The sequence below is a fragment of the Echiichthys vipera genome (assembly GCF_963691815.1).
Source record: "Echiichthys vipera genome assembly, chromosome: 6".
NCBI lineage: Eukaryota > Metazoa > Chordata > Actinopteri > Perciformes > Trachinidae > Echiichthys > Echiichthys vipera.
This window is the reverse complement of record NC_139831.1, coordinates 12460135-12472698: the sequence shown is the minus strand read 5'-3', so window position 1 is coordinate 12472698 and position 12564 is coordinate 12460135. Positions and strand designations below refer to the sequence as shown.

General features: G+C 40.7%; 1 protein-coding gene across 1 annotated transcript in view; it reads right to left on the bottom strand.

Moving 5' to 3' along the window:
- Positions 1-4264: 4264 nt before the first annotated feature.
- Positions 4265-12564, bottom strand: part of fgfrl1a (fibroblast growth factor receptor like 1a) — a 75774-nt gene continuing 67474 nt past the window's right edge. Inside the window, exons 6-8 of the mRNA XM_083915586.1 lie at positions 10467-10639; positions 10172-10352; positions 4265-9021 (exon numbers count right to left, since the gene is read on the bottom strand). Of these exons, the coding sequence (XP_083771712.1) occupies positions 8594-9021; positions 10172-10352; positions 10467-10639 (782 nt within the window). The 3' untranslated portion in view covers positions 4265-8593. The remainder of the gene's footprint in view (positions 9022-10171; positions 10353-10466; positions 10640-12564) is intronic.

Below are 12564 nucleotides of genomic sequence, written 5' to 3'. Positions count from 1 at the left end.
TGACCTGGACCACTTGATTTCTCTTCAATACCCCCCCCCCTCACACACACACACACACACACACACACACACAAACAGGCATCCCACATGTGAAGGCAGGCAGTCTGTTGCCTTTGAAGGGGCCCGTCCTCCTCCAACTGTCCCATGCATGCTTGAGTGATGTCAGCACGGCTGTGGAAAGATTCCTTTCCTGTCACACACACACGCACACACACACACACACACACACACACACACACACACACACACACACACACACACACACACACACACACACACACATACACACAAACTTCCTTATCACACACAATCTCTTTTCACACACCAACTTACCATGCCTTTTTTACTACTTTCTCAAACAAATACTCACATACACAACTACTGCTGCTTACATAACACACACTGACTCTGACTTTCTTCCTCTCTTTTTCTATCTTATACACACACACACACAGACACAGACACACACTTGGCAGGATGTGCCGGGAGAAAAAGGGGCCGAAAGACAACACCGAGATTAGGAGGCTTTTGTCACGGCCCTGTGGCAGACTTTAAAGGCCTTGGCTCCCTTCCCCTGATTTCTTTTTTTCTCACCCTGTCTGTCCACATCCCTCTCTTTTCACAGGGGGAAGGTAAACATTTGGTACATAGAGACGCAGAAAGGGAGAGATGGGTGGAAGAAGGATGGAAGCCGCCTGTTGCCCCCTTTTAGCCTCTTTTGTGTTTTTGTTTTCCTAGTTTTAATGGCGGCTTTGTGGCTGTGTGGAGGATGAGTGGAGGGAGGGAGAGGTATGCAAACAGAACAGCATTTCAATGCCCGCCAGGTGTCTGTGTTGTTCCCATCTGTGTGTGTGTGTGTGTGTGATGCATGCATCTGCGCCTTTGTGTGTGCATCTGTGCACAACCTTCAATGTGTAGCTGTGTGCACATGTTGCATATGCACCTGTCAAATCTCCGGCGAGTGTGTGCATAGGTATCTTTTGGGTTTCGATGAGTATGCTTTTGCTGCAGGTGCGTCTCTGTGTCTCCCTTCATGGTCACTGACTCCATTCGACTGAACAGTCCTTTCACAGTGAAAAGGCAGTTGGCGGTAAAAAAGCTCTTTGGACAGCTTCTCTTCATCACAAACTACAGCTGCTGTTGACTCAAGCGCCTAGGAATCTCCTCCATGGATTCACACCCTTTCAACCAGCCAACCGCGCTCCAGGACCCTCTGAGAGTGAGCAAAAGGTCCTGCTAGACCTCAAGGTCTAAAGGATGAAACATTTGCTCTGGCAATGGACAAGATTCAGTCCAAATGCAGCCATCTTATGAGCCAGAGGAGGTGGGGCTGCAATAGAAGAGCCAGCCTTCACCCATAAGTGTGATGACTTACTTACTCAAAATAATTCTGGTAAAATGTATGCTTACTGACTCTGGTCTCTCAGGTGTCAATGGTTGTGAGGCAACAACATGCACATCACATAATTTCTGTCAAATTATTAAAATAGTTGTGTCTCTGTTATATTCCAAAAAAAAAAAAACACAACTGTGATTGGTATATGAAACTTGTTGTTCATGTCAAAAGAGACACTAAACAGTGACTTTAACCCAACTAAAGGATCAATCCTTCATCTCAACAGTTCACAAATGTCTTCAGTTAATTCACACCCTTCTGCTCAGAAAAGCACCCGGTGAAACACTCTGAATCACAAAAACCTGCAAAACCACAAGCTTTAAAAGGTTAAAGGTCTCGTTCCCTAAAGGTTTCAGTTCAACAGTACAACACTTTCTGCTTTTTACTGTTATTTTTCCTGCATGATATATATTTATTGGAACGTTTTTAAAGACAACATGTTTTTTTTCTCTCTGTGAGGGATGTTTTAATGACTCCATGATGTCCATTCACAGTGGGGAGGGAAAAGATAACGATTTCATTAGATTCAAACCTGTCAACTAAACCAACAACAGCCCACTTACAGATTATAAAATATGAAGGCTACATGTTTCATCCAGGTTAAACTACAGATAATTCATGTATATATAAATACTTGTCTGTATTTAAACAAAATAAGCTCTAGGATTCATTTAAATTTAAATACTGTGAATTCTGTGATTATCAAACCTCCATTACCTTTACACTACAAATAACTGTAAGGGATCAGGATATGACAAACCAAGCAAACAGATTCAACCATACATCCTAAAAAATCCCAATGGACAAAGAAAGAAAGAAAACCACAGCAAAAAGATCCTTACAATCTGCAACTGAGAGACACAAAAAAGGGTTTATAATGGAACATTACAGAACATTACAGAAGTTGTAAAGGTTTTTCTTTCAACGGCAGAAAATATTTGGTTTAAGAGACGAAGAAAATACTTCATAAACGACTCTTCTTGTGAATTTACACTTTTTAATTTACTCAGATGGTCACTTGAGACTTCAAATACCAGCGTGTATGTTTTGACAGGATAATCTCTGCTCTTTTGTGTAACAAGACCCATGGCCCGATACTTCATGTGTTTATTGTTTTATCACTTTAAATGTTTGTTGACTTCTGGGCCTGACCTCTATTGGAATGAATCTCTAATAATCTAATAATGAGACGTTCACCGAGTTAACCTGCACTGAAATTACAAACCTAAATGATTCATTTTTCATTAAGAAACTGAAAGTTGAAATCTTCTCAAGATAGTTATTAATGGGCTGACAATTAAATAAGAAACAATTACATACATTTTTAATTTTAACATTAACATTAATAGACAAAGGATTTGATTCAAGTATCCGAATGACAAATGAAAAATGTATCGGGCCTCTGTGAAGTCATCTCCTCCCTTCCTGTTCTTTCCCGTCTCATTCGACACTTGCACGCTCTTCACCGATCTCCTCTCCATTTTCTCATCTCCTCTCGTCAGCGCAGAGCAGCAGTGAGCTCAACGCATCTGTCAGCAGCTCAGCTCTGTGTCATCCTCCTCCCTGCTTCTCTTCATCTTTTCCTCCTCTTTCTGTCCTCCCCATCTTCCTCCCCTGCAACTCTTCAAGTCAATCAAATTCACAGGAGGAACAGAAAAAAAAAAGCAGGGAAAGCAGGCTACAATCTCTGAGATAAGAAAGGAATGAGAGTTGAATGTCACATAGTTGCCTTGTACAGAATCTTTTATCAGGCCATTTTTTTTTCCTGCGCTTATCTCAAACTAAAATGCAGAATGTAATATGTCTTTCATACCTTAAATCTTACATACATATGTTTATTTATCTATCACGAGGGAAGCTTACTAGATGCATAGAAATCCAACAGATCCAGGATTTATGAATCCCTGGGTTAGCTCATGTAGTCATGAGTAACTGTTGACTTTGCAACAATTTCAAAACCGCAGATGGCTGAGAGACTTTGCTTCTCTGCATTTCTTCAGTGTTTCCTTTCCCAAGACGCGGCTCGACCCCTTTTCAATCTCGAACCTTAATAAAAATCTTAAACCTTATTAATGATTAATTAATCTTATGATGGTCAAAACGTCCAATACAATAAAAAAGCAATTTAAATTAAGTGCATTAATAGTTCATACAGGGAAAAAAACTGTGTGTGAGGCCTTATTTGATGTACTGTATATAAGTGCCATGAAAGACCATGGGATGATTTTGCGCCGGAATTACACTTTAAGGTACATGTCTGTATGGGTTATATACAGTTCTAAGGGTACTGTACTGAATATGATTGATGGAAAGGAGGTTTAAGAAGTGCAGTGCAAAAACACCACACAAAGTTAGAAGAAAATCATGCAGCAAAAATCCTGAAGAAGGTGCAGGCTACTACTTATCACCGTATTCTGTCCTCATGGTTTGCCCTGTTTTCACCTCCACCCTCCTGCAGTGCCTCATTCTTTCAACAATAGTTTCTTTCATCATCTTCTTCCCCTAAATGAGTCAGAGAGGGAGATGCTGGGCCTTCACACCCTCCTTCTGCACGCACCGCTTGTCCATCTGTCATCTCTCTAGACAGACATGTTGACAGCTGAAACGCCGGCTGCAGCTCTCACAATTGAGGGCTGCAACTATTTAGAGGACATTCACTTAAGGGCAGTCTCACAGTGCAGTGAAGGTTGTGCAGGACTGGAATCTCTTCCCGTGATGTAACAGAGGGAGGAAGAAAATTGATTGATACTCCTGCAGATGGTCAAAATGCACCATCTCGCTTGGATTAGGTTCAATATTTAAGAATAAGGACAATAATACATACATTTACCTTTTTTAATGGCACCAATAAATGATTACAATGGGAGAAAACAACATTTTAACCTAAATGACAATGGACTGTACAGGATTGTCGATACAAAGATTATCGATAAAATTACGTATATGCCGTTGGCACGTATAAATACAGTATCTTACAATGACTCAAACATGATATTTGTTACATAGCTTACATTACTACTATAACACAAAATCCATTCATGCTGTATAATGCCCAATTATATGAAGAACAAAACATGTTTAAAAGAAAATAAATTAGAAACACACTTTCTGTTCTTTTTCAATCTTGAGACAATTTACAATGTTTAGTGGGCCAATGTGTTGCTACTGTATGGTCCAAAACTAAATGGGCTAACACTATCATTTCAACACTAATGTCATTCCATGTACATGCTTGTGGTAAGTGCACATATACACAGTCTGTCTACTGGCAGTCCATTAGCTCTGACACAATAAAACTTGGGTTTAACGTAACAAATGAGTGAAAAAACGTTGACGACAGTTTTCACAGAAAAACACAGTACTAATTAAGGAAAATGTTACTGTTTGGAAGCGTTACTACAACTCCAACAATTGAAGAGAACTTTCAAATTTAAGAACACACTCCAGCTGTTTTGGGCGACAGATGTTTTCAAACAGAAAAGACGGGAGAACAAGAAGAATGCATCAGAGGGAAATCTACTAATGCAATATTTGAAGACATCTTTAATTAAAGCTTATTCTGGATTTAATTTATGCCTATTTTTTGCAGTTCTGATGTACCTTACCTTCATTTTAATTTGTAATTTTATATGTCTTAATTTTTATAAAGGAATTACCTGGGTCCAGAACTTTTAATCCACCGAGCTGACTGATTCATCTGGCATCAAGACATGAAACTGTTTTTTTCAATGAGTACTGCAGGGGGACTAATGATTAGCCAATCAGCGCAAGGGGCGGCACCAACACCATCGGCGTATATACACTGTGTTTACATAGACACCATGTCTTTGCCCAACATTGTAGTTTGTTTCTGTTCAAACTTTTCTGATCCTGCGAATAATTAGGGGCGCGGCCTCTTGAGTGGCAGCTAGCCGCTGGCCCTGACTTCGCCTCGGAGCGATACCTCAGTCAGATGGACGCATCTCCCTCCCCCCAAACGTCACATACATGCCCTTTTTTGGTAAGAGGAAATGAGGCGGAGTCAAAGTCCGACAAAATGGCGCATCCCGTAGAAGAGTACCACTGGATCAAGTTGAAAGAACGGACCTATGTCCACTTTTTATACAGTCTATGGGAGGAACGTACTGTTCATCTGCATGCACTGGCCACACTGCAGTGACACAAAGCTGGTTGAAAATCAGTCAAGTGTCACTTTAAAACCACCGCAACCAGTGCGTTGACATGGCTACGGATCTGTGCAAACAGGTCTTTGTGCTGGCATACAGGTGTGGCTCATCTTATCTGAAGGCTGCATGTTCTATATGCCACAACTTATAAAAGGTTGTATCATTAAGAACTTCACAGGTCCAAAACAAATTAAAAGGGATTAAAAATATGCAAAGAAAGAAACTGAAGGCCTGAATAGGAATAAAATAGAATTATAAAAAAATGGGCATATATGAAGTATCCAGATGTATATATTTGTGTTTTCCTACTTGAATTTATTTTATGTGCAAAAATACATGCTTAATAATGACCACATGTGTAACTGAAGTTACCAGGTGATTCCAATATATCCCGTCACATGGTTATTTAAACACACCCTTGTGAAGTTCCAACTGTTGTTCCTGTAGGTCTATAGAGAGAAACACTCTCACTACATGGACTACATGGCAAGCCTGCAGTTTCTTTCATATTTCACGTATACATTTTTAAAAATGTTTTAAACATATCTGGACAGAGTCACCCCACAGTTTCAACCATACGTGGTGTGAGTGCGCCGTTCAGAGTGCTGAAATGTAAAACAGCTGATCTTAGCGTTTCATTTCACACACTTTTATGTAGTGGTCAGATTCATGAGTAACAAGAGAAGGTAGGAATCAGAAAAAATCCACAATCTATAGTGCTGCGAAAAACCAATGCTATACTTGTCTAATACTACTTTTGTAGCTGATTTGGATGCTTTAGTAGTTTTAAAAGTAATCTTAAGATTTTGGTGATAATGGAAAGACATGTTATGTACTTGGAACTTCTTCATTATAATCTTTGGGATTTATTTACTTGATTTTTGGCTCTACACAGTACCATCACCTAACAACTCTGACCTTAATTATACATCTTCTCTCTCTAACATGAGCTTACATTGTCTCACAGATGGATCATTTAAATAGTGTCCTAATTAGCTTTACTCATAACAGCTGACCCGTTTCCCAAAGGCTCTGAACACCCACACAGGTGTTTTCAGTTAATCCGGCTGATTAGACCTTTGCTCAGGATGAAGTCAGGAGGAACAATGTTTGGGAAGTTTGCCAAACTCAGGGGCAAATTCACAAAGAACAGATTGCGGCCGCTGACGTGACCCGCGCGTCACTTGCAACCTTAAATTTCAAGTTCCGATTTCACAAAAGATACTGCACTAATGAAGTTACGGCACAAACACGACCATAAAGCTTTGCAGCTGATTGCAATAAGCCATGCTGCAAAGTACAAATGTTGCCTTTGTGCCAAGAACATTTAAAAAGAAAAATGAGACGTTCAGACTGTGAGCTAAAGGTCCTGACCAACGAGGTGCTGAGGCCTCAAAACTTCAGGAAAAGAAAGACAGAGAAACCATAGTAGGGATTTAATACCCCAGTCTCAGTGAATCAACACATGCAGAATAAAAAATCTGAGACATATATTTGAATGCACCGAGAAGCAGCACTAAGAGCAGTTTATGTACGCTAGAAACATAACTTTCTGCAGAATATATGGCTCTAAATGTTTCTGGTATTGATATTTTATTTAGTTTAAAATTGCATCCGATCATTTTACCTCTTTAGCATCAAAAATGTCTTGACTGCAGCATCTTCTATTTCCCTGATTAGGGTGACAAAGGGCTCTGCATGTGAGAAGGCAGCCATTTATCCAAAACGTTTCTTCTTTAGATAAAAAACAAGAGACATCAGATGTGTCCCCCTGCTTCATAACTAACCATGTGTAGAGAACAGAGCACATGAAAACCCTGTTATATCACACTTAAGGTCATATTGTAAGGCGCTTTGAGAAGAAGAGTTAAGGACTTTAAGTTAAAACGTTTAAGATGAAGTTCCTCTCTTTTAAGCCCTCTAAATCCCATAACAGATTAACAAGAATCTGTGACATATCCAATGATCCAACAGTGATCCGCGAAGTCTGGAAACAATTCTTAGAAAGCACCATTTTACGCCAAGGCATTGTTGATGATCCCTTTGCGCTGTTAGCTTAAGATGTTGAACGTACGACATGAGCAGAACTGATATCCCTAACCCCTCTCCTGAAAAGATGACAACACAAAACAAAATGTCACCATGGGGCGGATCAAATGATTGCTTTTGCTACTATCGTCAGGAGAAGCTCCTTGTTTTGTAGCAGAAATGGCAGGGTGGCTCCTGCTTAAGATCTGTATAAGAGATTTGTGTCATCTGAACTCAGTTACCAAGTTTGATATTGTCTTTTTTTCCACACAGCACCCAGATAGCAGCTGGACATTTCTCAGGACGCTTGTCGGCCCGGCAGAAGCAAAGCCGAGCAGCCCTCATCCTTGCAGAGGGTGTGGATACAGTGGGAGTTCACCTTGGTTTGTGTTTTTTTATGGCTCAGTTGGGCTGACGCCTGAGATATACTCTGAAATTAAGTTATTACATTACATACATGCTATATTGTTCTTTATAGATTACTCATGATGAAGTAGAGTGATAAATGCCATATAACTGTATTCCACTATATACACGAGTAGTTATAGTTGTGGGCGAGCTGTATTTTTGTTACTGAGGAGGTTGTGGTTGTGTTCAAAGTACTAAAAGAACAGATACAGTTACCTTGAAGCTGCAGAGTTCGTTGCTTTCAAAAAGGACTTTAAAGGGATTTAAAAATGTACAGAAAGATTTCATATAAAAAAGCTCTGAATAAAACTTGTTTGGTTTTTCTCTCATGGACTCACTGGATTGAGTAAAAATAAGGATCTTTGTCTTCTTTCTTTACATTCTTCATTGTTTGTGTCTTGGATAAGTCTGTGTTTACACAATAATGTGCAGCAGAATGAGGAAGAGTTGCGTAAATGAATCCGTACAGTCTCTTGCATGTGGCTTTCTTTGTTCTTTGCTCTGTTTGTCAGCAGCTACTATGGACTGTTGTGAATGAGTCTCCGTGCATGGGGACATGTTCATGTAAGAGATGAATGTGAAACACCAAAGCACGCTAACACTGGTAGTGAATGTGCTGGTGCTGGTGCACTTTTCCATCCACGTGTGAATGCGTGTGTGTGTGTATATCCGTGTAGATTTTCGGGTAGACCTTTGGAGCCAATCCAGCGCCTCCTTGAGCCAGGAGCAGCTGCTGATGGGCAACATAGTCCTCATAGGAAAGGCAATCTTTATCCCCGTTGGCCGGCTGAGGAGGCAGAGTCGGGCAAACTCTTTCACGAACAGCTGCAGGTGGACGCTGGGCAGCGGGAAGAGTAGAGGAAGATGATGAAGAAGAAGAGGAGCAAGTGTGTTTGGACTGGCAGAACCAGAGGAGGGCAGTGCCTAGGATAAAGGCGACACCTGCTGGTATTCCAATAATGACGGGCCAGGGGAGGCTCTGGGATGTTGCTGTTGGGACAACGTTGCTTTGGGGCTTCAGATCTGCAAAAGAGCGAGAAATGAGGAAATAAATGACAGAAAATATCACAGAATCATCCATCTTTATGTTGAAATGACACACTTGGTTGGTTAGTTTGGTGGGTTGGGCCGCACGCTGCGTGTTATAAGCTACAGTAGCACGTTGTTAGCTGGTTATATTATAGACAGACGTGTATGCTTTGTCAAACCAGTAGGGCCAGTAAATGTAGGTGAGCCTTTATACATACAATGTTAGGAGACTATCTTCTTTTTGGTTAAATGAGGGTTAATTCTCCACAACAGATAAAATACTTTCAGGGATACAACACCCTCTGGTCATAGAGTAGTCCAACAGTAGCTTATCGATATGTGTTAAGTTAACATGTCAGAGTAACAACTTCGACTGGGAAGGCTCTATAAAATGTGTATATATATATATATATATATATATATATATATATATATATATATATATATACACATATATATAAAAATGTATCTAATGCTGTTTTCTCATATGAACCCCAAACAATGTCCGATAAATCAAGATTCCCTTTTCACACTTCAGCACACAACAGGACATTATATGTATCAGATGCGTGCAGAAGGTAGGACATGAGGTAAATCACACCGCGGTCACAAAGGCATGGAGGGAAGTTCCCGAGTCTCTCCGGTTAGACATTTTCATTGTCGTCTTCATGTATATTACCGTTCTTCTTCTCCCTTAGCTTGTTTTCATCTGGTTTCGCATGAGCCACTCGATAGAAACGTCATCACCACACTCACTTTGAACTGACAATTCCCGACAATGACCCGTTCTGTTTACACATGGGCTCAATCGGACATTACTCGGACTTTGTAGTAATGCAGCTTTAATGGCTGGTCCAAATGATTTGGTTGTTTGCGTTCTCATACAGCTCCACTGGGTAATGTTAGATAATAAGTTTAAATAAGTTTGCAGTGCATGTGTGAAAGGGGCCCTAGCCCAGCATGGGTAGTGTGTATCAGTGCCATGTAACTGTTAACAACAACTTTTATAGGTTACTGCTCTAATCTAATCCAACTTGCTGGTCAAGTATCTTCCTCTCATTATATTAAACCAGAGATAAATACACGTGATCATATACAGCTTTCTATGTGTGCATGTTAGCTTCTCTCGATTTCTTCCTCTGACCTGGCAGCACAGTCAGGTAGGCACTCCTGAAGCTGTAGCCCATAGTATTGGCTCCCAGGCAGATGTACATGCCGGCATCCTCCTCCTTGGCTCTAGTTATTAGCAGCTTGTTAAGGTAGGATCCGTCAGGACGGGACCACACCTCCCCTGTAGGCAGGACCACAAATCGATGGTCTCCAACCTTTAAATATAATCATACAAAGCAAATGTTAGCTGATGACAATTTGCCTCAGAAAATTGTGTTTACATGTAGCAGTGTGTGTGTGTGTGTGTGTGTGTGTGTGTGTGTTTGTACCTCTATGGTGGAGTTAAATTTGTTTTCGTCCCCAGGTTCGACTCTCTTAAGCCACTGTATAACCGGCTTGACGTCACTGCGGACTTTACACTGGAAAGATGTGGTTCCACCGTAGTCCACGGTGGTGTTGACGGGGTGAGTGCCAGTCAGAATGGGTTTAGAGTTGGTACGCTCTGACCAAACACACACAAAGGGAATGTATATTTAATATAAAATTCAGTTGACAAAGTGACAAATTATTTAATTGTTGTATTTTGCAAACTTGTCAAATCCAGCTTTTATCAGAAATAAAATATATTTGCTATTTAATATTTATTCAATTTATTTGAAGTGAATGAAACCCAACAACCCTGAGAGAAAATATTATGGTCTCAGCAACACATCCTCCCTCTCTGCTGAAGACACACACACACACACACACACACACACACACACACACACACACACACACACACACACACACACACACACACACACACACACACACACACACACACACACACACACACACACACACACACACACATCCTTTATCTTAAGCTCCTGCCTTTTATTTCCCAGTTTATACAGCAGAGTAAACACACCTGCCACGTACATTCAATAGTCTCTTTTTAGTATCTGTTGATCTCATCTCATGAGAACATAACCCAAGAAAATTAAGATGCAGGTGTACATTTTCACTTTAGAAATATGTTTAAGACTCTTAAGAACACTTTGCAGTGCTGCCCTCTGTTTCCGTTGTCATAGACAGTGCTGCACAGGTTGATCTAAGACGGCAGGGTGCTATAAGTTAAATGATTCTTTTACTCAACTTTAAAACTGTTAAAACAGTCGCTGCACATCCTACAGACATCTGGTGAACTGGCTACAAAGCGATGCAAAAGGAACCACACATGCAAACAACACTGCCAGAGTTCAGCAAACAGAGAAAGAGAAAGTAAGAAAAAATTGCGTTTGTGTGAAATCTTTAGACATTTCATTTTTCTTTTCAATAATGTTCAGGAGGGATGACAAAGCTGCAACCCCTGGGGCTGAAAAAAAACTAACGCGAAGTGCCAAAGACTGCAGTTCTTCAAATGGCCACTTGAGGCAGGCTTCAAAAGAGAATCAATCCCCATAGACTCCCATGGTAAAATTCCCAACTTTACAGCAGGAATATACTGTGCATGTTTAAAGCCTGGCGTAAAAAATGCCTCTGGTCTCTCTTAGTCATCTCCTCCTTGCATAATTATCATAACTTAAAGCGTTAAAGCTCTCCTGCAGCAATCAGGCTTCATTCAGTCAGCCTCAGCTCCATCCAGGCTCCACCTCTTTCCCCAATTTTGGACTGGCTGGGAGCTGAGTCAGGCACTGCCAAGATAGCGACGGGCCAGGATGCCCACGCTGAGCTTCCAACTGACTTTTCAGAAACCTATGGGTGATGTCATGGAGACTATGTCCATGTTTTATACAGTTTGTGGGGAAGCCGAATGGTGCAGGGCTAACATGCATTAAATTGAATTATTTGAATCCGAGATTTAAGAAGGATGCTCCCAGTGCTAATCGAGCAGGTGCAAACCCATGCAAAGCAGATAAATTATGTTAAAAAATGATGTCCCCTCCACTACGTAAGAATCTTTACTTACGGATAATAAATGTTTTAAAGGTTTTCTGTCCTGAATTAGTTTTTTTAAGTTTTCTTTCTAAGCTGTGAATGACTGACAGTCGAGTGAATCTCTACTGATCGAGAAAATGTCACATTTGACGTAAGCTAGCAGCGGTTTGATTTACTTCCTCTGTGTGTGTCTGTGTGTGTGTGTGTGTGTGTGTGTGTGTGTGTGTGTGTGTGTGCATGTGTCTTTCAGGAACGACTACAGCTGTACTTTAATGCACAACAGATGTGGCGAGTAAAGTGAAAGGAGCCGGTCTGAAGCTCTCGACAGAGCTATCACATTCAGTAACATATATTTCAGTGCACACACACACAAATTCACCTCCACCAAACAGCTTAACGTTAAATCACACAGCGTCAAAACTGTTTTTGCAGCCTTCCGACACAACCTAATACATCAGAAAACACTCACAAATCCTCATAAGACACATTCTGCTCTCAACAGTA